Source organism: Geospiza fortis, unplaced genomic scaffold (genome assembly GCF_000277835.1).
Source record: "Geospiza fortis unplaced genomic scaffold, GeoFor_1.0 scaffold50, whole genome shotgun sequence".
In the NCBI taxonomy this organism is placed as follows: Eukaryota; Metazoa; Chordata; class Aves; order Passeriformes; family Thraupidae; genus Geospiza; species Geospiza fortis.
Window position 1 is genome coordinate 2,586,115 of NW_005054382.1, and position 26,276 is coordinate 2,612,390.

The following is a 26,276-nucleotide window of genomic DNA, read 5'->3' on the forward strand; positions in this document are numbered from 1 at the left end:
TTGTACCCCAGCTGTCCTTCCTCAGTGAAGAGAGTATGCTTTACATCTGTCTTGCTGCATTTCAGTACAGGCTATATGTCAATCCAGATAGTTGTGTTGCAGAGTATTGCAAATGCTTCAACAAGTCATAAATGTTCCTCGTGTGAGGTTCAATTTCTTCAGATACCTAAGGTTTAATTGCTAGTTACTTTTACTTAAAAAAAATTATGGGATATTATTTCCTTGTAAGGAAAATCCATTTAAGATGTCATTAGCATCCTCAAAATTTGTCAATCACTATAGTGTAGAATCACAAAATGGCCTGTATTGGAAGGGACCTTCAAAGACCATCTAGTCCAAACTCCCTGCCACATTACTCTAAGCCCTGTACAACCTGACCCTGAATACTGCCAGTGATGGTAGACTCACAGCTTCTCTGGGCCACTTGGTCCAGTGTCTCACTGCCCTCATCACAAACAATTACTTTCTAATAGATAACCTAAACGTGTTCTATTTCAGTTTAAAACTGCCCCTTGTCTTGTCTATACAGTCATTGGCAACAAGTCCCTCTCCACCTTTTTTATAGGCCCCCTTTATATATTGAAAGGCAGCAATAACCCTGGAAACCTTCCCTCCCCAGGCTAAACAATCTCAGCTCCCCAAGCTAAAGAACCTTAGCTCTTCCAGCGTTTCTTCAGAGAAGAATTGTTTCCAGACCTCTGACCATTTCTGAGGCTTTCCTCTGGACCTGGATGCCTTGCTCCAGGTGGGGTTACACTAGAGAACAGCAGAGGAGGAGAGTATCATGACAGTATCTTGCTTCTGTTTGTTTCAGAGTTCCTTTGTTCCTCTTCACTGACTTTTAAAGGTTGTATTTGATTTTGTTTCAAATATGATTTGACTTTAGTGAACAGATTTTTTTTTGTTTTCTCCAGCATCTCACAGAATCACAGAATGACTGATGTTGGAAGGGACCTCTGGAGGCTACCTTGCCCAAGCCTGCTGCTTAAACAGGGTCACTCGGAGCCCTGGACCATCTCCAGACTTCACCACCCTGATGGCAACCTGGGTTCGCATGTGATCATCCCCAGAGTAAAAAAGTTTTCCCTGATGCTCAGAGGAAACCTCACATGTTTCAATTTGTGCCCATTTCTTCTCGCCACAGATGGGCACAAATGAGAAGAGCCTGGGACCATTCTCTTTGCACCCTTCCTTCAGGTCAATAAGATAGTCTCTTCTCGAGGCTGAACAGGGCTTCATTCCCAGGTCTCCCAGGTTTTTCTATTAAAAAATGCTCTAGTCTTTCTTATAACCCCTTTCAGGACACTGTTCAGTAGCTCTCTATCCCGGTGGTACAGGGAACATATTGAGCTATACTCTTCCTATAAAATTCTATACAACCTTTTAAGATATGTAAAATAAAAATTAAATGCAAGATGCTTTGGGTTTTCTTTCCTTTTCCTTTCCTTTCCTTTTTCCTTTCCTTCTAAATAACTAATATCAGATGTCTTGTAATATTTTCTTGTAATATTAACTTGATCCTAAGACAGGTCAAAAGATCATGGCAGAGAGGCAGTTAATGTTTTTCAGCTTTCAGGACATTCATATAACAAAGACATCCAGACAAGGCCCCCACTTTACAGGTACCTAGGATGAGACAGACTACAATTTCTGAGACTTTTTTACATCTAAACCTTTCAGCTGGGATTGACCTACAGAGGAAGAAGACCTGATATGTAGTTCTGCTGCTGCTAACAAAATAATAACCAGCATTTGCGAAAGTGGTGTTGGATTAGTGTCTTCACACAGCTTGCAAGTCTACAGGGGGCTCCAAAACTCTTTGCAGTGATCTGTTTTGGATTAAATTAGTGTAATGCAATTTACATAAAAAACAATTTCTGAGCATATCCATTTTTCTTCCTATACTCAATCAGGAATGAAGGAATGAAAGAAGGGAATAGAGGAAGGAAGAAAAGGATGATAGTGCATTCATTGATTCATTCATCATTTCTTTTTCCATTTTTAGACTGTAAGATTATTTCATCTGCTCTCATATGAATTATAATTAATAGCATTAATAAGGTGCTTAGCCTACATTGAAAGAAAATTAATGTTATTAGCCAGAGAATAATTCTCTAAGGCATGTCACATGCAGTGAAATTATAACTGTGAATGCTTTCAACATTGAATTCTGTTATACACACATCAGTATGAAAAAGCATTAGACATACATGGTCCCAAAGCTTATCAAGAGGCTTTGTATTTTGGATTTTTGACTTGGATTGTAATCATAATCTTCAGTGTTGGTCTAACAAGTCACAAACATGAAATATTCAAAGAAGTATTTTATTCATGTGTCTTTTGGGCTTTTCTCCTACCAGCATGACAATTGCCTTACAAGTGAATAATTGTCCAATCTGGTATTGATTTTCAATAAATAAACAAATGAAAATGGAACTGTTTTGTATTTAGAATTTTGAGTCCTGAGTGGACTTTTCCATCTTACAGGAAAAGCTTTTGCTTTCTCTCTTGGAAATGGCACCTAAAATCTTTCTGATTCCATCTGATTTCTCAAATAAGGAAAAATATTTCGGTTGCATTCCATTGTTCAATCTTTATGTCTTTCTGTCATCATTGGTACCTGGTAGTACTTCTACTTGCAGCTTCTACTCCTTTTCTACTCCTTTTTTTTTTAAGTCATCCACAAGGGCCTTCCACAACATGACCCAGTCAGCAGAAAACACTGTAAATTTCTTTTAGAACTCAATGAAAGTTGGTGTATTTTTCCTATCAAAGGTCAAAGATTTCTGACGTTGTTCTATAATGTAGATTTCAATAAATTCATGTTTTCTTCATATGCTATGTTGTCTTAGAAAGTCTTGCAGCATAGCGTTATATCTGGGCTATCTTGTTCTTACTGCTCTTGCAAGTTACATTCATCTATGCATAAATACTAATTTTTGTCAAATGAATGATACAACCTCAATTTCTGAAAAGCTCACAGTATTCACTTTTTCATCTTTTCTAGACAATTTTTTTAAAAACTTTTTCTACTGTAGCATCTTCAGAGGCATTTTCAAGAACATACTGGTTACTGACATCAGCAGTACAGTGAATCAATCTATTTTCTCTGATATAGCTGGCGCATTAAAACTGGACTTTTCAGTGGAGGTTAATGGAAATAAGTACTCCATTCAACTGAAAAAAAAAAGTATATTACTCTTCCAGATTCATTTGGAAATGACAGCCATGACTTCTTTTTTTTTCACCAGGCTAATAATGGAGGAGAAAGTAGCAGAGGAACTAAACACATTTTCTACATCCTGGAGCAAATATGCCATCTCTCATCAAGAAGATCTTACAAGACACAACCAAAACTGAGACCAAACAAACAAAAAAATTGTTACTTTTATACTAGTAAATAACAGTTGTGGATTTGTGGATCTGTTTCCTGATTAAGCTAGCTGCACTCTCCCTGATGCTCCTGTAATGATGAGAAAAGGACAATACCTGAGGAATCTTGTGTATCTTCTCTGATTTCGTTCTAGTTTCCTATATTATCACCATTAAACTTGAATCTCTGACTTAGCCCAAGCTTTTTAAATAGCATGCTTCTGTCCTACAGTTGGTTTATTTGACACATCTCCCAAGAGCTTCTGGTCATTCTGGAAAAGAGCAGTGTTTTTCAACCTGTTACCACCTCTGTATCGCTAAATAGCCTGAAACAGCAGCATGTCAGCTACCCTGCTTTCCAACTTGCTGTTTAAACCCTAGAGACACTCTCTGGGGGACAAGGAAACAGCAAAATGTAATGGCAGCAGCAAAAAAAAAACAATTAGGCTGGAATAAAGTAAATATTGCACAGCAGAAAAAAAACCCCAGGAAATCAAACACAGACAGTAAAACAAGCTAATGCCCAGTGGATTGCTACAATGTGGATGCAAACAGAAATTATAACACATGCATTCTTTTATCTAATGCAAGTACCCAATTGATCAAATGCGGGTGGCCACTGATAGACATGGTAAAGATTCAGGGTTGATACAACTGGAATAAAACAAAACCTGCTCTCTCTTTAAAAAACATGATTTACAAAAGAGTATTGTTCTGTTATCTCCTACATTGAAAACCTTCCTAAGCACACTACAGTTTCCCACAACAGTACTCCCCATTCCTGTAAATATTGCAATAAATACAATACAAATCACTGCCTTTTGCCCACTGTTTCTGCAACTAGACTTCCTGATACAAAATATGCAAAGAATACATGTTTAACTGCTCATGCTGGCATAATTTATGCATGCACCAAAGCTAAATATCTGTTTATAGAAATTTAGTCAGAAAGCTTTCTTGAAGAAAACCAATTTGCATTGACTTGTACTGAGAAGAGAATCAACTTGAGGTATACAGGAAGGAGGACCATAAAGTCATCTTTAGTGCCTACAATACTGCTATTCTACCACCTGATTATTTACAAATATGAACTGTTACTTGTTTTCACAGGTGTTTATCTCTGGAATCAGAGAAACACTTCTATACTTCTGGACATACAGGAAGCCTGCTGAAAGATTTAAGGACTAATTCCTCTCCAGCCTCAGAGAGAATGGAAGGCTCTGAAAGGCAAATTCATTTTTTGGACTATTCTTCATAAACAGAAGTGGATCTCATCTTAGTGATTTCTGTAATTCAGAGAACTCACTGAAATAATTAGCAAACTAGTTTTGCCAACAGTGCATATTATATACTTAATTTGAAAATATTTTGATTCTGGTATCATATGGTCACTTTTTAAAATAGTAGATTGTTTTATAAGGATCATTTGAATATGCAAGATGTACTCAGAAGCTCAGAGGGTTGGATTTAACTACTCAGCTTCAGAAGTCCACAGTTAGATGTCCACATCTCTGATAAGTCCATGCTGCATAGACCACTTTCACAGTCAAAGAAGGGAATTGCTTTTTTAGGACACAATAAATTTGGCAATAAAGTAGATATTGCAAAAGGTCAGACTATTGTGCTTTCTAAATGACTGTTTCTTTCCCCTAAGTATAAAGGACAAGTATGACAGATATACTATAGACACAAATTGCTGGTCTCAATTTGGTGAACATGAACACAAGTCATCATGAATTCCTTCCACTGCTGTTAGAAGCATATGTAACATACCTACACTCCAGTCCATTTCCTCCACTGCATCACCATATAAACCATGCTTGCTCTTTCCTTTGAAATTTTCTGAAGCATATAGAGCAGTATGGACATGAAGATAAGACAGGAAAAGAAGAAATGGTGTATCAGTGTTCCTGGAAAACAAAACAAAACCACAAACTCTTACAGTATTTTATAATAAGTTTTCTACAAATAAATCTTTCTTCAATAGAGTTTTTTAAAAAAGGCTCCCTGTTCCCCCTCAAAAAAAAACAAACACCAAAACAAAAGAAAGGTGAAAAGGAATAATTGATTACAGGATAATTCTGAATAAACACACACCCAGTAAAAATGCCACTCTTTTACTGAATTGAAAACAAAAATAAATGACAAAATCTATCTAAATACTATTTGTGATATATATTGAAAAAGGACTTGTTGTTCAAAGGCAGGAATCTAGCAGTTTCTGAATACAAACACCTCTCCACATTTTACGTGTATGTTTTTAAAAACCTGAATACAATTTCTGTTCAAAAACATACCCTCAACACTACATATCCATATGAAACACAATTCTTTCCTCACAAAGTCACGTGGAAGCTAATCAACTAAACTGTTATGGGGACCTGGGTCTTTATTCTGGACTGAGGTATAGGACCAAACCTCTTTTCTTTTAAAGCTCTGTATATGTATGCATGTGACTCAACATAACCTCAAAGTCATACCAATATAAAACGTTTTGTTCTCAGAGTAATGAACAGTCTCCATTGTCTTCTGTCTATTTCCTAAACAGATACAAAAGAAAGAGTGCAATAAATAGACTCTCTGTAAATTTCGCTGTTCATGTGATCTGTCAACAGGATATTTATGATCAATTCCAGCAGGCTGTGAAAGCACAGCTCAAACAAGTACTTCTCCTTATGCATTATTTATACTACTTTATTTAAAATTGTGCCGCACTAGCCAAATTTACTGCTATATGCTCTAACAGCACTTGCAGTACATTATGCATATTGTAAATATCAGCTGAACCACAAAAGCACTACCCACAACACTTGTCTGGATCTCACCTTAAAGCACACAGCTAATTGCAGAATACTTTTATTTATCATATTTTCCCCCACCAAGCTGTGGTGGGTAATACCTGTGATTGACATCAACATCACGTATAGAGACCACGTATTTCCTCAAGCAGTTGGTTCATCCACCCTTTTAAGAGGGGAGCCTCAATACAGGCATGCTCATAAAAACCACTTCTTTAAAACTAACAAAACAATCCTAACATTTAGAACTTGAAAACAAGTAGAAGAAGAGATTAATCTGATATCAATACTTTCCTCCTAAAGAAAAATAATTAAGTTTAATCTACTATATTTATGATCTATTTTCCTCTCTCCTTGGTTGGATCTGTTTTTTTCACAAGTTGAATGATTAAAGCTTTTTTTTCTACTGGCATATACAGTAGTAGATAAACACAGGATGGGGAATTTTTATCCATATTACTCACTTGATAAGTATGTTTCTGATGGGGATTTTTTCTTCATAAAAAAGTTCTCCTTTTTTAGGAAACCCAGAAGAAAAAAAACATTCTTCATGTGGAAGATGAATAAAAAGTACTTTAATTCTCTCACAAACATTTATGCATAAATCCTGTATTACTTTATTAATATAAAGTACTGGTCCAAAATATTTAAGACATGTTTTTCATAAAAGATACACTTTCCATGAAGTTGTTTGTTGCTATTTGAAAGGTCATATATGTGAGAACTTTTCACAATTTTAGCAACAAATAACAAGAGATCCCTGAGTCAATGAAAAAGGCTGAAAATATCACCAACTGAAGTAAAAAAAGACATATACTTAAAAGTTACTTATTTAATATATACATAAATGTAATACTGACCTTTCACTAGAGAACTTTACCTCAAGGCAGATTATTTTTGTTTTACAACTTGCATTTTTTAATTCATGGGATTATTGCTGACTTTTTCCTTAAACACAGTTCCCTGAATTGAGATTAATATACAAATTCTAGGGTAAAACACCACAAAAAATATTTTGTACTTTAACACTGCATGCTATATTTAGTTTTCATGCAAACTACCTTGTTCTAATGCCATAGAGACACTGCATTCTCATAACTGCCTACTTGCTTTTCTAAAAGTATCAATAGCTTCCATTACAAATGTTATTTTCAAGACGTAATAATTTAAGTTTGTTTTGTTTGTTGAACTCACATAAAGATCTAACTTTCATGTAGAGTCATCAAATCAATGATTGATATGGAAGGGCACTACATCATTCTCTTTTTTCCAACTCAAATTGACAGTTTTTGATTGACAGCTTGCTCTCAGGTGGAGAAGTGTCTCACCTATTAATATCCTCTAGTCAGGTGAAGTGTCTCACCTATTAATATCCTCTAAAAGATCAGAGGCAGTTATTTACCTCCTGCCAAAACACTTTGAGGAGAATCATGACTAAATACCTTTACTCTGACCTTGAAAATGGAATGACAATACCAGCTAGTAGGCAGGAGAAAAATTTGACAATAACAGCTTAACTCCTTAACCACTTCAAAAAATAGCTCTTTCAAAAATGTATTTCCACTATCTTTTACACAGCCCAAACACAGAGAATCTCCTTTTCAAAAAATTTGAGATTTTTTATCCTCACATGAGTCACACAGTTTTTTCAATTTATCGAGTAGCTAGAGAGATTACACACATCTGACATAAGATATTCTTCAGGGTGCTTTTAATGGATCTTGAAAACATCTTAAAGCATCACATTGCTGGTGACTTGTCTGCATTGCAAAGTACTGGGTTCTTCTTTTGTATAGTGAGGCGTCTTTATATTACTCAAGAATTCAGCTCAGGCTTGAGCTATAAAAAACAGCTTTAAAGTGTGTGAGAGAGCAATTAAAACTAATCTGACTTTGTGCTTCAAACCCAAGTCTTTTAACTTTTTTCCTGCAAATCTGCTCTAAATGCTTGCTGCTCTGAAAACTCCTTGGGCAATTGTTGGCTTTTCTGTGCACTTAAGTGGCACAGTTGACACATTGCAGGGAAGGAACACCACCCAGAGGTGCCTGGACAAGTTCGAGATTTCAGCCCATGAAAATTTAATGAAGTCAACAAAGCCAAGTGCAAAGGCCTGCACCACAGTTATGTCAATCCCAAGCACAACTGCAGGCTGGATGAAGAATGGAATGGGAGCAGATCTGAGAAGGACTTGGGGGTGTTGGTTGACAAGAAGCTCCATATTAGCTGACAAAATATGCGCTTGCAGCCCATAAAGCCAACTGTATCCTGGGCCTCAATAAAACCAGCATGACCAGTAGATAATCTTTGAACACTTCCAGGGATGGGGCATCTGCAACTGCTCTACCTGTTCCAGTGCTTCACCACCCTCAGAGTAATTAGTTTCTTCATAACACCTCAGCTAAACCTGCCCCCTTTCAGTTTAAAACTATCACCTGTCACTATCTGTCCTTATAAAAATTCACTCTCCTTCCTTTTATAAGCCCCCTCAAGGTACTGGAAGGCCGCAGTGAGGTCTCCCTTGAGCTTTCTCTTTTCCATGCTGGACAACTTCAGCTTTTTCAGACTGTCCTCACAGGAAAGGAGTTTCATCCTATTGATCATCTTCTTGATCCTCCTCTGGACCCACTGTAAGAGGTCCACATCTTTCTTGTGCTGAGCACCTCACACCTAGACACAGTACTCTAGGTGAATCACCACTGTGTCAACACAATCAGATAGAAACATAATATTTCCTTTCCTGTAATTTTCCTTCTACTAAAAACATTCTTCTTATTCAGTATCCCCCAGTGGATAAATTAATTAGTGCTTATTCCCCACAGCTGCCTCTTCTACCTCCAGATTAGATCACCAGTAAGACAGTGCTCTTTGTGATAGCAGTGGATGAATGTACTTCATTAATCTTGTTCCTGCAGGAGGAAAAGCCAAATTTTGGCTCAGTTGTAACAAGGCAGGACTGTTCTCTATGCTGGATTTTGTTTTGTTCTGACTGCTAACAGTGCTAGAAGTCTTGTTAGTCTGAATGAATTTATGAATAAATGTTTCTGTCCTGCTCTTTTCAAATACACACCTTCCAACACAGACGTCATATTTTCAATTTCTTCCAAAATCAGAAAAAGAACTCCAGACTACTGGCGGATAACTTATAAGAACCATAAAAGGTGTTGAAAATGTAACAGAGAGAGGAGGAAAAATGTAAATATATAGAAAATCTGACTCTTTCTAGTAGATATTAAAAGTAGAATTTTTTTACCGCTATATCTGCATTTTTTAAATAATTCTTCTATGCCAATAGATAAGATGCTTCTACTTTTCCAATTTCATGTCTTCATTGCTTACTTTAAATACTTAAGGTAAACACTTCACATTTTTTATTTCCTCTCACATTTTTTATTTCCTATCACACTTTTTATTTCCTTTCTATACAACCTTTTTCTCCCCCTCTGAAAGAAAATTTTGTAAGCATGGAGAAAAAAAAATATCATCTAGTACAAAATAAACTCTTTAATAAACCCTCTCATCCACAAAGCTTTGGAGTCCAGTATACAGATCTACCTCTGTTTTAGAAGTGTTCCATTGACCATTCAGTCTGCCAATCACTGCGGAACTAGTGAGGACCCTAATAATTCTTAAATGATCTAAAGATTTGGTAAAGTCCTATATGAATCCACACCTTCTTCCCGTTACTTTCTTGTTCAAAAGGCATAATCAGAGGTCTGGGAGAAAATGTATGAAGATCTAGTAGAGTTGCTAGAGCTTATAAGTTACTACATTTTTTAATATATGCGCACATATATATTTTATGTATACAGAGATACACAAATTCTTCTCTATAATTTTTATTTAGCTGTAAACTATACGGAATAGTCTTGTAGGATTCATAAAAACACTGGATTTGAGAACTGTAACTTCAGTGCAACATGACAACTGCTAAGATCTTGAGACCTAACGATACATGGAAAAACTCTAAACCACAGTCCGCCACAGTAGCTAACAAAAAATTTGAACAGATGTTGCAACAGTGTTTCAATAACTAAAATAGAATAAAGAGAAAATTTACAATTTATTTACTGTTATAAAATGTTGAACATTATGCTTATGCAATCTATGACTGGTAAAACTAGGCAAGAAGATTCAAATTCACCTTCACCACAGGTTTTAAATATAATCATGTTAGTATTTAAATATCGTTTCCAAGAAACTAGATTTCATTAGACTTTTAAAAAATATTATTATTACTTGTGATCAGGTACAGAAATTTCTCAGAGAGGTATTCTGTATCCCAGAGTGGTATTTTTGTGTTGGTAATTTCTGATACGCTAGAAAACAGACCCTGGCATTTTGCAAAATTGGATTTTCTGTGCAGCTGGCCATTGAAAGGCATGCTGAAGATGTATGAGTGACAACCACATTGAATTTAACATGAAATAAGTAGCATCCATTTGACTTTCAAATACATTTTAATACCAAGAGAGCATTCTGTTAGGTTTACGATGTGTAAACACACTTCCTCTCAGGAAAAAGCAATTAGAATTAACATACACAGAGCTGACCTGCCCACTTACAATTAGGGTAAGCAACTAAACTACTACCTGTTTTCACACACCAGATCTGACACTTGTAATTGCACATATTCTTCTCCAGTGCCATTTTTGGGCATTGAATTTTGTATTTGCTCTCTTTCAGTCTATTAAGGAACAAACAAAAATTTTAATATGTACGCACTGGACTAAGGAAGATAAAATACAATATCACCTTCCCAAAAATCAGACCAAAGTAAGCACAACAGCACACAGCTGTACACTATGAAGATATTATAAGACTTTAAAAATACAAATTCTAATGATTATCTAGAATCACAGGCCAAAATTTGCCATCCAGCAGTCTGAGGTAGTAGTTCTGGAAGACCTCTCTCTTTATTTTGCTAGGAATCACAAACTCTCATTTTGTGGGCTCTGTGGCCAAACAGCCTCCAGCCACCATAGCACCCACCAATCTTTCCTTGTTCACAGAGAGCAGGTCCAGCAGGGCCCCTCCCTAGGTCAGTTCACCCACCAGCTATGTCAGGAAGTTGTCTTCCATGCACTCCAAGAACCACTTACACAGTTTCCTGTCCACTGCACTGCATTTCCAGCTCTGGTAAGCCAAAGTCCCCCACATGAACAAAGGCCAGGAATTGTGAGACTTCTCCCAGCTGCTTACAGAATATTTTGTCTTCCTCTTCATCCTGTCTGGGTGGTCCATGACATACTCCCACCTTGGTGTCCACCTTGTTGGCCTATCCCCTGATTCTTACCCATTAGCACTCAAATCACTACCATCATTAAGCTCTGGATAATCAAAACACTCCTTAACATAAAGGTCTACCCCACTGCCTCTCCTACTTTGCCTATTCCTTCTGAAGAATCTGATGCTTATACAAGTCACAAAACTGAAAATTACTGAGAAACAACTAGAAAAGAGTATGTCTGGAAGTCCATTACCTGAACTCTGAAGAACTTCTAGAGGTAATAAAGGCAATAGGCAAACAAACTTACATAGATAAAACATTGGAAAATTAATATATGTTCATATACATTGCATATAAATATAGCGTAAAAAAGCTTTACAGGAAATATCAGTGCTGGTGAAGATTGGAGCTTCATCATATATTTATTGTAAAGTTATTTAACCAACTAAAAGACACATGATATCTGATAATTTTAATTTGATGATGAAATGTGTATTCAGAACCAGGTAAGGTGAAAGCTTGAATTCTTTAACTTCAGGATCGTTTGCTCTCAGGTATAATTGTACACAAGGATTAACAGCATACATGACTGAGTTTGCTACTTAATGTGTCAGCTAAAGCAAAGGAGACTGTGTGACAAGTTCAGTGTTCAAACATGTGGCTAAAGGGCTGAAAGAACTGTAATGATAAGAGTGCTGCTAAGCACTGTGACTTTCAAAATACTTGTGGCCCTTCACTTCTGCAACCTGGTTACCTCTTGGTGGCCATTCGCCTACAAATGGTCAAAGTCAGTGGATTATTCATAAAAGCAATGGTCTACTGGTGCTCTGGAGTTAACAGGTATGAACTCTATCACGTCAGAACTAGTGTGTCAAAGCAAATATTGGTATTGTTGCTCACACTAACACATGGGGCAGATCAGTTCAGTGAATATTAATCCAATTGCTCATATCCCCAAGAGTAAGGTTTATGGTCATATACTTTGCATGTGCATTCATTAAAGGGCACAGTTAAGATTGCTCAAATGCCCTAATTGCTTCTCAATACTTTAACATGTTTGCATATTCTCTAATATAACATTGACTGTGAAGAGTCTGGGTTATAATTCTCACTGTAATTGCAGCACTCCTGTAACAAAGTTTATTGTAAATTATGAGTATGCGCTATTAACCTTGACTTCAATTTAACATCAGTGTTGTCTGAAAACTACACTAACATTTGAGGCCAAGTGCCTAAATGATGTAAAGTCACTTACCTCTAGCTGGGTCAACAAAGCTATGCTGACTTAGATTATATATTATTTTGCCAGCTCTAAACACTGGGGTCAAACAGCGGCACTAATCTACAGGGTAACGCTGTGCACATTACACATATTAATACAGTTAAAAGAGTTACTAGCTTTCTACCATCGATTTCCATCTTGAACTCACCTATTATGAGGCAACCATTTTATTGTCATGGCATTGAAATTAGTGAAACATTAACAGATACCCATAACAGTATCACTACAGGCACTTTATATACTTGCAAATAGTGGAAGAATATACCAACAAATAGTTCATGTACTTGAGAGTCTTTTGAAATCACCAAATGCTTGGTCACTAAGCAAGTAATCTCAACAATTTTCGTATATGTTTGTTCATGTGTTTGTAATAACAAAGTACTTCACTGTTAAATTATCTACAATGTATGTGAGAATGCATCTTTATATCTATCCCCATCACCAAGAGGAAATAAAGATGGTTGAGTTAATTTATAAATACTTACGAAAATGTTGATTGTTGGGAACGTTTACTTATTTAAGGAAATTTGTTATAAAACCCATTTTTTCAGTATGACTTGTAAAAACAGCCACATCAAATATTCATAAGGATGGAAATGATAAAAAAATGCAGTATGAGATCAAGATTTTAGATAAACATTTTTTCTTGCTAACAGCTAGAAGCAGCTGCTCTGTAAAGTCATTAAGTCTACAAAATTTAGCTGCAGATTCCTGGTATGTGTTTTCAGCTAGCAACGACACCATTTGTATGTATTCACAGAAACTAATGCTACATATTTTAAAGAATAGTAATTCAGGGGTGTTGAATAGAAATTCAGGATAATAGTAATTATATATGTTAGAATATTATTTTATCTTGATTTAGTATTTTTAAAAATGCTGCGCTTTGTGTCTAAAGTGGTGGAGAAAAACACATACACATATTTTTTTCCAGAAGCTAAATTGATTAAATATTTTTTTCTGTAAATATATTGATTTCTATTTTAGAATATACAAATGTATACTTTTTTGACTTAATCCCATTAAGAGCCCTTTGGTGACAATTATGGCAAAGTAACTGACCTAGCAAAAATGAACCACGACTTAGGATGGTTTTGTAAACCCAATGTTTAGGTGGCCCATACGATGGCTATTAAAAACACTGTTTTCAAAACACCCATTTGTTTCACAGAATCACAGAATAGAGAATGGGTAAAGTTGGAAGGGACAGTGGGATCATCTGTCCCAACCTCCCTCAGGGTCATCCCAGAGAACATGGCACAGGATTATGTCCAGACAGTTCTTAAATATCTCCAGAGAGGGAGACTACAAAACTCCTCTGGTTAACTGTTCCAGGACACTGTCACCTGCACAAGAAAGTTCTTCCTCATATTCAGCTGGAACTCCTTGTACATCAGCTTTTGCCAATTGCCTCTTGTCCTATTGCTTGGCACCACCTAGCAGAACCTGACTCTGTCCTCTTGAAACCTCCCTGCAGATACTTATGTACAGTGATGAGGTTCCCTCTAAATTGTCTCTTCTTGAGGCTGAACAGGCCCAGATATCTCAGCCTTTCTTGTAAGAGAGATGCTCTAATTCCTTAATCAACTTTATTGCCCTCTGCTGGACCTGCTCCAGGAGCTCTGAGTCTCTCTTGTCCTCAGGATCCCAGAGCTGGACACAACTATTCAGATGTGGCCTCACCAGGGCTGAGCAGAGGGGCAGGATCACCTCCCTGCTGCCAATGCTCTTCCTAATGCCCTCCAGGATCCCAGTGGCCTTCCTGGCCTGCAGGACACACTGCTGGCTCATGGACAGCTTGTTGTCCACCAGCATCCCCGGGTCCTTCTTCACAGAGCTGCTTTCCAGAAGGTCACTCCCAGCCTGTACTGGTGCCTGGAGTTATTCTGTCCCAGGTGCGGAAGCTAGCACCCTAATTTTGGAAAATCAAATATTTTCAAAATTACTGTTATAAAAGTGGAGCCATCTAAAATGACGGTATCTTAAAAAATTAGCCATATGAATGCCTTTTAATAGATGCATCAACTCAATGATGAAGAACATCTCCCCATTCCAGAAAAGTCATGAATTATGACTCTGCATTGTGCTTTCACAGAATGAAGTCACACCACAATAAATTTGTCATATTTCAATTTACATTAAATTCTTAAGAATAAAACATTTCCCTTTTTATAGAGAAATTAATTACATACCTGACAGGAGGAAACCAAACAGTCATTCCTACCAACAAGATTAATGTCATCTTTTAAAGGAAAAAAATTACAATCATAGATAACGACATATTCCCTGTGCCCACCAGCTCACTTTTTTTCCTAATTTTCAGAAGCACTGTCATCATAAGATGCCAATGTTAACTTACAACACAGTTAGAAACCCACCTTTCAATAAACTTCATGGCTTCTTTTGTCAGTCTCTGAGTGAGGTTCCCATAGGACAGTGGCTGCTGGATAATCTGATGGTCCCTCATTAAAAAGCAGTTTAGTGGTCGAAAATTATAGAAGAAAAAAATCACAACCACAAGTGAAATTGTGATTATTAACAAGAAGTAACCCAGTGCTTGGAAGGGTACTTTGAGAAGGCCAATGTACTGCACTACTGCCAAAGACACAAGGGCAATTCCAGTGATTTGGACTGGGATAACAAGGTCTTTCTGAACACCTTTTAAAAATACACTGCCTTGGCCAGGTTTGCAGTCTCTAAAATTGGTCACAGGAAGGCCATAAAAGTAATCAAATCCATGACTACGGGGGTGGTGACAGAAGTCATTAGTGCTTTCACAGTTCATCCCAAGATGCCACTTTCCTACAAAGAGAGAAGGACAGGGAGTATTTTTGTAGTTAAATCATCAAACTTACTTTTAATGTGCATTATTTAAAACATAAAGCTGTCACTATCTGGCTGATATTCCCCTGCTCCCAGCATTTATTGTGTGGATCACTATTTTCTATTGAAAGTTTCTTTGTGCCTCCATCAAAGATTTTTTTTCTTGTCTCCCTCTTCATCTCAGTTAGAAATAGATTAACATGGCTTCTGCTGAAGAACATTAAATTCTGAGTGGGCTAGCACAACACTGAAGAGCAACAGAGCCCTAAGAGACAGTTACCTTTGGAAATTAAGCATGTGTAGTTGTCATAAGATAATACTGTTTTGTAGCAGCTACTTACTGAAGAGGAAGAACAAATATGGAAGTAAAAAATATCTTTTCTGAAGTTTTTCTGGCAAATAATTTGACTAGTTAAAAAAAGAAGACAAAAGAATAAACAGTAACAAATAGCAAATAAATCAAGAATAGGAAAATTATTAAAGCATTTACTATTCAAATGATTGTGAAATCTCTGAAATTGCCAACATCCCCCAAAATACACATATATATACGAGGCTGATTATTTTGTATTTATATTTCATATATATAAATAAAAACAACAGTAACAAGTAAATTGCTGTCAAATACTCTCTCTCACAGCATTTTGTACCACTAGGAAATCACTCTAATTCTGCAATAATGTTGGACCCTGTCTGTCCACTGAGCCGGATTTGCATTATACTAATACAATCTATATTCATGTTGATTATGGTAAGTATCTAGATAATTCATTCTATGACTCATGTACAACCTCTAACCACATGCTTATGCATTGCTTAGCACAACAGACCTAACTGGTAGCTGTTATTTGAATAAAAATGCATAATTATAAAAAAAATTCAAATTCAGTTAAGCTTATTGAGCTAGATTATGGATAGAACTTTGCTCTCAGCAAGACAAATGTGCTGAATATTTTAAAAAAGCATGCTGGCCTTGACAAAACAGATGACATTATATACTGTTGGGTCAAACTTTATTTATTTTTCTGAATCAAACACCTAAACATGACCAGCGTAATTCAGGGGTTGTCATTGCAAAAGAAATAAACAAGAAAAGCTACAAATCCAGTAAGTCTTCATTCCCATAACTTACCCCAAAGAAATTTGAAATACTTGTTTCAGAGAATTCAAAATATTCATGGCAGTAATTATAAAACAGAAAAAAAAAACCATATACAGAATTTTCCCCTTTTTCAAACCAAGCCAGCTTTTACACAACTGTAAGAGAGTCCTGATGCAAACATTCCTTAACATCTCCTTCTGGGTCTCCAGAACAATGTATTCATCCTGCATTTTTTCCTTTGGCTGTGAGAAATGCAGGTACTGCAGTACCGAAGAGGGTGAACATGGGTATCAGTTCTGCTTTTTTAAAATTTAGCAAATTAGGTGGATGTTCTTATTTCTCTTCTACTAATAACAGAACTGAGTTATAGGATGAGAATGTCATATGCCTAAGTTTGTCTGTCAGCAAAGGTGCAGAAAAAGCAGAAATCTTGAATCTGAGTGCTTAGTTGAGTCCAATTGTCCTTCTATTTATCTTGATGGTCTTAAGTTAAAAGTAACTTCTGTATATCATCAAAGCAGGTATAAAATATTTTCAGGTCTGCTTATGTGCCAGTGAAATTAAGGCCTCTACACATTTCTCATTCCATCAGAACTTTTCCCTGTCAGATGGCCGCTCACCTGAAGTGGTATTCTGCTGGTGGTATTCTGCACAGAATGGTTCTGGTCACTACTTTTGACATGGTCCAGTAAAAATTATTGTGGTCAGTTAAAAAAAAAAAAAAGTAGCACACACCATTTTTACTGAAATTTCAGAAGTTATAATGGTGCTATAAAGGGCTAGGTAAGGCTGGAACTCTGATTTTCATTCCCAGCACCCAAAGATGCAGATTTTTGAAAAGAAATGCTTCAACTTTTCTCTTATGTTTCAATGAGTCTCTTAATGGAATAATCATAAATCAGATGTGCAACACAGTGAGCATGAAGTAACTGTCATCCAGTTAGATAAGCGATTTAAAGGTAGAGGCTTATAATCATGAACATAAATGCTCTTCTGGCTTTTTTTTTTTGCTATTATATGTTAATCTCAAAGCACTTATAATTCAGTATGAAAATATGAGAAAGAAACTCAAACAAATTAAGTATACCTTCAAGGTCACTTATTATGATATATAGTGGATTTTTTAACTGGATCTCAACTACAATCCAGGATAGAAAAACCTTGCAATAACAAATTAGGGCAGGGAGAAATATAAGTCCTATTTTTATCTAAAGGGCTTCTTTAGCAAGCACAACAAATTGTTCAATGTCAAGACAAACTTAGGCCTCAGAAAAAGATTGTTGAGAAGCAACTTAAGCCAAGCAAAGCAGAGACCAGGTTAGCAGGAAAAACAACAGAAGCCCCCGCTCAAATTATATTGGGAGCTGTGACGGAATGACACAACTGCAATTCTCAAATGGCTGGGGAGGTGGAAGGCTTTGATAGACCCTGCATTACTCTGAAAAAGCAAGTGATGGCTGGGTGCACAATACATGTTTTGCTTCACTCCTTGTGACAATAACCCCTGCCTTGAGCTAGTGCTTGAACAGATTACTGTAATGTGCTTTAGATTCTGGGGCCCTTCTGAATCTGAGAGCAATGCAAAATGCTCTCATCTCTTTGCCAAGTGATGCTTCATAGAATGGACACTTCACATAAGCATCATAAGCATTTCAACAGATTCTACCAAGCTTTTCAGTGAAATTTATGCTGTTAATTGTAAATTATGAGTACCGTAATAATTTGAGACCTAGGCTTTTTTCCCTCTCCATCAGCCACAATTAAGACTTCTGCAGAACGAAAGCAATGCAATGAAAGGCAAGTGGAAGTGAGAAGCAAGTCCTATTCAGCCTAGAAATTTCACTTGAAACTCCATTTTTCAAAATGCAGAATCCAAAGGACACTACAGAAATCCATGTTTCCCCTGTATTTTTCCCTCAGATAGCAGAAAAAGGAGAAATACTGTAGTGGTTTTGGTACAAACACTGATTTTTATATAATGATAAATTTGTTTTGGAATGATTTTGTGTTTTTCAGACAAATGGCAAGATACAAGATGTGGAGCAAGATGCAAACAGAAATAATTTATGTTCTTAGGAAATATATTTATTTGAAGTACATAGCAAAATTTATAAAAAGTGTATGTACATATGGTATTAACATGGACAGATTTTAGGCTGTTTTATGAATAACTGTTGTACTAACTCCACTCCACAGACTCAGTCAATCGTGGACACCTTACTACAGTGATGTGCCCAAACATTAAAATACTTCATTCTGAAAGAAATAAGTACCAGTTATCAATTAGTATTTTAGCTTTGGAGATAAGCTACATAGGTGGATTTTAAACTTCTCTGGATGCTGGACAACAGACCGGATAGCAACAGCGAGGAAATTAACCTTTACTGTAATTGAGTATAGCAGTAGTTAAAATACTATCTATCAAATGTAAGGGGAATTTTTGTATTATGAATAGTTATTTCCAACTAAACATCAGCATTTCTTCCCACTGGTGAAATATTACGTATTCTAAGCATCTGCTTTTTTTGATAGAACTTCGTTTTGTTGCAGATCTGATTGTGTGCTTTCCTGACAGATCTATTGGTTGTCACCTTCTTTATGTCACAGGGAAAAACAATGAGGTAGAAAAGTGTATACATAAAGTATATTTATAGATAAAATATATTTTGGGACATATCAAACAAAAGAAAGCATATATTTAGAGGAGAAAGAAAAATTAAAAAAGAAACAAAAATGCACCTAGGGAAGAAAAATACTGTCCTCAGAGAGGAGATTGACCAAAAAATATGGAAATGACATTACAGGCTTGAGGATCAGAAAGGCTTCAAATTAACCTTATGCCAATCCATCACTGGTGCAGGATTTGACAATTAATTCTTTGGGAACTGCTGAATTAGATTGAACCAAGCAAAGACTCCCTGACCTAGACCAATATGATGCGATAAGAACACCAGCAAAAGCAGAAAATATGCTGGTTGTGAATCAGACTGTCTATCTAGTCTTCAAATCTACATAATTTTTCTTTCTGTCATTTACATATGCTTTATCCCTAATTTTAATGCACTTCTTGATTTTTGGAAACCTTCATTATACTCTAAGGATATGGTAATATTACATTTTATGGTCTCATAGCTATCACTCAGGCCACTTGGAAGAATTGTTCATTAAGCATCATGGAGAGAACTTCTGGAGATCTAAGTGGCAAGCTGTCATGCTGCAGCAAAAGTAGTTAAAAAAAGAACATTAACTGGGTCAACCCCAGAAAATGAGTTGTATTACTGTGCTTGCTACAAACAGAAAAAACTCAGTCTTTAACTGAATACGGAGAAATAGAAATCAAGTCCACAAGGAACATGACAAATTATGAACGGCTTTTTTCTTCAAACTATGAATTATTTGAACTGTGGTTCAAATACACCTACATTAAATACATTTCTGTTAAGAATTTCTGGTTTTCTACTTTCATTCTTTCAGGACATCATGGTATTTGATGTTTTATAAGACTGAGGTATAGCTAAGTAGGATTTTTAGTTAGAACGCTGACACTGGTTTATGTACATAATACAGACATTTTTTGAACACTGGCATGAATTGTTAGCCTTGCTAAAAACACCCTGGGTTTTTAAACAGAAATTACTCTCAAAATTGCAAGTTTCTGTTTCATTTAAAAAAGAAATTGCATGCATCCTTCATCTAAATCAATTTAGTAATATTCCAGTATGATGTTCTCTGCACAACTATTCCCTAGCAATTCCATAAAAACACATTCTGTAATACAAGTTGAACTTCTCAAGAATCTTCTAAAATATAAGCAGTGTGGAATAAGTCAGAGGCCAAATTAAGAAAAAAAAATCAGAAATATTTAATGTTATACTTTTATGACATTAATTCCAATTATATTTAATATTAACCTAGTATGATTCCTTTTGCCTATCACTGGATATTTATGCTGCTATCAGTTTTCTGAACTATCTTTATAATGAGAGAGAAATACCTTTTTATATGAAATATCTACCAAATAATATGAAAAATTTCCTAGAAATGTCCATTTTTGTCTGATGACTTTTGTCTGATGGTAACCCAGGTACACCGTTATTTACTTTATGGGAATTTGAATACTGGTGCAAAACAAGCACAGTGCTGACTTGTATCCCTGTGATCAACCCCTCATTTTCTCTCAGATGTAATCAAAGTCCTATTTATAGTGAAAACTGTTCAAGAGCTTGAATAATTTTCAGTTTGTTCATCATGTTTCTTCAGTACTGTGCAAATAACTACACAAGTGAATTAGACATACTTACCTGACTACTGTTTCACATAGGCATGGGAATGTGCTCAGCTTTGTTCCAGAAAAATAAATTCATTATGCTGTGGGGAGAAAAGCTTAATGCAGGCCCTTAAAAGCCTGTAGAGGAAGTTAATGTTCTTTTCATTGAAATGAAAGAAAACATTGCGCATGTCTGCAATTTTACCTATTAGAGCTGTTGCATAACCTGTCTGCTTCAGGAGTTTGGAAAAAGTTATTTCTTCAGAAGGAAGTCCCCCAGAAGAGGCAGAAAATAAGAAGACACCAACTCGTGAGAAGGCAGCCATTCCTAAATACAATAAAAATGAATGAGATCAGGATAGCACAAAGAAAGAATTTCCATTCATTAGTTCTGCATGCACTTTTTTGCCTTAGGTGGTATCACTCAAATGACATACTGCAATCAGACACTAAGTGTTGCAAGTGGAAGATGCAATCATCCATATAGACGAGTGAGGTCTTTCCTCTATTGACACCAAAAACAGACGTGGAGAAAAAAATTCTGCACTTATAACCATGGAGCCAGCCATCACATGAACAGCTGCAGTCCCTTCTGTAGATTTTCTAAGGTATAACAAAATTTTAAGAAGTTGAGCTTGCATAATTAATTTTTCCTCTACACAGGCAGGGAAGGAAGATGAGGACTAAGTGAGATCATTCCCAAGTTCTACTTTGAGAATTTCCCCTGTCCTCATATGTGGTTTTCTACAAGCCTTTAAGGTTTTTTGAGAGGAGTCATATTGAAATAGGGCAGTCTTACTTCTGGGCATGTAAATATCATGAGGTCAGAAAGAGCAAGAGGGAATCTGATTCTGTAAATAGAGTGGTTTGAGCTGTCAGCATTGATGGGGTGCTCCAGTGCCACGAAGACACATCAACCAATGCACACTGAAGGAGTGCACTAAAGGAGCATCAGGTACCGGCTAACAAGACAACACCTAAATAAGGGACAGTAATTTCTGTATGCTAAGAGTCTGAGAAACACAAATGAGCTTACAAAGTGCACTCAGGATGAGGAACTTGAGAGCTCAGGTTCATGAAAATTAGATTACTAGGATTCCAGATGAGAGCTGGCACCGAAAATAGACAGTAAGAACAGAGAATATCTATGCAAATCTGTGCAGATGTATCTTCAGGAAGTCTAAATTATGCAACTGTGCCCAAGTTACATGACTGATATAGACAACCAGAATCCTCCCTCAGGTATCCCTTGTGGTTACATGAGAAAATGACTCGTTAGACTGGTTTATTAAAGACAGCTCAACCTACCCTTCAAATGCTGACTTCAGTTTTTTACCCCAGATAGTTTTGCTGATCAATGCTTCAGATAGCTTCAGCCATATATTTATCTATATTTTACTTATTTATATTTTTTTATATATTTCACGCTCTTGTAACTGAAATCAGTGTAATTCTGTTAAGTTATCAGAATGAAAGTACAGAAGCATGATTTCTATTTATTTTCATCATTACCTTTCTCTGAGCTTGTGTCTCATCCAATACAGCATTTTGGAATCTTTTTCTTTAGCTCTATTAGCAGGAGATTTACATTTCTACCATTTTTTCCACATCATGACTCTAGTGTCTTCTATAATAAGTGTTTACTAGTTCTTCACTGATATTCGGAAGCAGTCCATATTTAGAAATTTTTTAACTTAAGTAAGACAAAGTTCAATTTTTGTACCTACATGGAAATGATAAAGTATGCCTGAGAGCTGATCAGTGAAGAAAAAAATTAGTTCAAGTCTTAATTTTTCAGAAATAAGAACAAGCAACATAATGGAAAGTGACCTGTGACTTTACCTACAGTAAATATTAATAGCAATATATCTGTAACAGGTATATAAAATTTTCCTTTGCAGATGAATTTAATGGAAAATTTAGCAAGTTATATTAGCTGGCACTTTTGCAGAAGCTTGTTACTTGATTTGAGTGAGCACGAACCTATCAAGTAGGCTCCAGAGTCTTGCTATGCTTTCATTCCCAGAAGCAAGGACAGGATGTTTTATCACTAATGAACAAGTGATCTGATTAATGTATAATGATCCTTGCTAAAAATGATGTTAAGGGAATGTTAAAGTTGCATGGCTAAGCACTGAGAGGCTCAGTCCCAGCACACTAAAATAAACAGACTAGATCTTCATAGACTCAAATAGGCTTTGGATCAGGTACTTTGAAAGTAAGAAAAATTAAATCCATGTATTCACAGGATACTTAATGCTGTGTATGGGTAGATATGGAACAAAAATAACACTTCAAATAGATGAGATATTTTTTACTCTCTTCTTCCCAGTTTTCAGGGCAACTTGAGTACTTTAATGAACTGTCCTGCCCCTGCCTCCCCCCTACAAGAAAAAAGAAAACCAAACCAGAAACCCAACAATTTGCCTTGATGCCTTGTGAAGGCTGACCTAGAACAGAGACTAGACAGAGTGAAAGAGTAAAGTAGGTATTTATTAAGAGGCCTCAAATAGATCCACCTTGGGTAGCACAACCCAAAATGGCCACAAAATGGGTAACAGGTCACGGGGTCTGACATTTTTATAAGTTTTGGTCCATTAGCATATTGGAGCTAATTGTCCAATTACATCTTTAGCTCATGAAGTCCCATCCTTCTTGTTTTTTCTCTTTTTTTCTCTCTTTGGTCCACTGTTGTTTATGCTCTTGGGCCTGAGATCTGGATTGGCTATCCTTGGGTCCCCAGCTAGAGAAGGAATTGTTTTGTCTACCTATTCTGTGGAGAGAGCTTACTGTCCCCTAATATGAAGCCTAGACTTACATGCTAAAGCAGAATAGAATCTGAAAAATATAAAAGCTAAAACCTGAGGCATCAGTCTAAACAAAAAGGTTTGACTGAGCAAAAAGTATTTACACTGGGTTCTTCCGCTGAGTCTTTCTAGATGCATCTCTGTGGTGTTCAATACTTGGGCTGCCCACCAACACAGTGGGAGCAGCCTGAAAGCAACTGTGGAGGCAGGCAAAGAGCCTGGGGTCATTGCATAGTGGAGGAACTTCACAGGATCGCAGAGAATCACAAGAGATGCTTAGTTGGAAGGGACCTACAGGGAATTCAATACCTAGCCCTTCACAGAACATCCCCAGGAGTCACACTATGTGCCCCAGAGTAGTATCATCCAAACACTTCTTGAACTCTGTCAGTTTAGTGCACACAGCACTTGAGGTGAGGCCACCCTAGCACAGAGCAGCTCACTTGCCTTCAACAATCCCCTCCCTTGCCTGGCTGGTGATGTTGTGCCTGATGCAGTCCAGGACATTGGATTAAATGTTGGCATTAAATAACCACAGTCAGATTGCTTTGTTGCTATTTAAACAACAAAAAAATTTTACTCACTAAATAAACTTTATCTTTGGGTCAACTCTTCTGAAATGTGAAAATTCCCCATATATATGAAATAGTTCTAATGTAGACCAACTCTGCTGAGCTTGATCAGTCACTGAAAGGACTGATCATTTACCATTACTTAATCTCATAATAATAAACAAATCAAGGAAGGCGAGACAAAATACCTGCATACATTTTACTGTAAATAAAATAAAATGTTTATATATAAATAAAGTAATGGGATTTTACCTGATCTTATAGGATATCTCCCAGTCAGGAAAGCTGCCCTGCTTGGAGTACAAAGTGGGGCTGCTGCTATATGCTGAGTAAGTGTCACTCCTTCCTTTGCTAGCCTGTCAATATTAGGGGTTCTGGAAAAACACAAGCAGGTGAAAAAAACCCACAAAGACGGTTATTTTGATACAGGCATGGTAAGAACAAGGCATCTGAGGCAAGAACTATCAAGAAAATCCAGTTAAAATTTACTGTATGTAAATTATCAAATGCATGGTGGGGTTGCAATTCCGAATACTATCATGTCAAATATTTTTACATGAGGCGTCTGAACAGAGACACTGTAACATAGCAGCAAAAATATTTTCCTCCACTTTCTTCTATTCTTCATGGCCAGTATTAAACGGCAATATCTGGACATATAGTATTGCAACCCTTTTTAATGTGTTCCTTGACCAGAACTGTAATTTTTACAACATTTTTGCTTCAGTAATGAGGGTAAGAGGGACTAGAGAAAGGTTGTGCTTCCTTGCTCCATACTTGGTGCCTCTTCAGTCTCTCTCCAGCACAAGCTTTTTGGGGTAGGGATAATGTCGTGTGGTGCTATAAGCTATTAGAAGAGATTCAAATGATTATGACTCTGTGTTATGCTCTATATTAACAATATCTACATGTCTGACATGATTATGTCTGCTATATTAGACCCAGGGGCACAACCTAGCTTCCATATCTGTATGGGAAACTTGTCTGCGACCTGGCTTATCATGCAGATTAAAACTGGGTCCTGCAGGAAGAAATCCTGTGTCCTTGGTTCTACAGAAAAAAATTACTGATGCAGACTGGCCAGCAGCTGCAGCATGCTCTAATAGCTCTCTGACCCTGGAGATTAATGACCGTGACCCCAAGGCACACTAGTGCTCTCATCATCTAAGTCTGAATAGTCAGAAACATTAATTTTCCAATGGAATTATTTTCTATCTGTAAAGTCACCTACTGATAACAATCACTAAGATGAAAATTCATCATATTCCAAAAATCTAATTCCAAATTCTCTCAGCAGAGAATATAGATCTTGAGGTTGTTCTGGTGTCTGTGAGGGGAGTGATCCAAGCATCAATGTTCTATATTTTTCCTTGTTTAAAACTAGAAGCTGTATTTGTTTTTTTTTTGTTTTTCCTGAGTTATGAGAAGATTTTACTTCTAACTAACATGAGCAGGAAAAAGAGCATTTAACATTTGACAGACAGTGCTTTTAGTCTGAATGTTTTATTTAACTTTGCACCACTGAAACACAATGTCTAGATATCACTTGCTCTGTTTACACAACCATCACATCTAAGCTGGTAGCAAGAAACATCCCAGGGCACACTGATTTATTATTCAAGTATAGTAACATTTGCTTTAATTAATACATTGACTACTGTATGAAGATAAATTAAGGGCAAATATCAGCCCTTTATTTCCAGTTAGTTAACAACAAGCTTGTCCCAAATAATGAGTGTTTCAAAATACTTTTAATTCATAGTACTTGTGTCATGTATATTCTAGAAGAAAATTGTTGATTATAGTTCAGGTCTCTAGAGTTACCCTCATTTGGTTGGTTGCTCAATCCTCTGTTTATTTTGCAACTTTTCAGCAGGATAAATGCATTAGCTAAGTCTTTGGTCAAAAAAAGAAAATAAGGATTGAATATTTAAATCCCTGGAAAAGTTATTAACTTTAGTTACTCATAAAAAAACCTAAATCAAACCTCTGAATGTTCTGACATTTTTAATTTTAAAAATCCATT

General features: G+C 36.4%; 1 protein-coding gene across 2 annotated transcripts in view; it reads right to left on the reverse strand.

The window, feature by feature from the left end:
- The window catches only part of STS (steroid sulfatase), a 109,080-nt gene that overhangs the window by 59,376 nt on the left and 23,428 nt on the right, over positions 1–26,276 (reverse strand). For both annotated transcript variants that reach the window (XM_005425182.2, XM_031060414.1), the window contains exons 3-6: positions 24,503–24,624; positions 21,077–21,199; positions 15,058–15,481; positions 5,146–5,282 (exon numbers count right to left, since the gene is read on the reverse strand). In XM_005425182.2, coding sequence (XP_005425239.1) covers positions 5,146–5,282; positions 15,058–15,481; positions 21,077–21,199; positions 24,503–24,624 — 806 coding nt within the window. The remainder of the gene's footprint in view (positions 1–5,145; positions 5,283–15,057; positions 15,482–21,076; positions 21,200–24,502; positions 24,625–26,276) is intronic.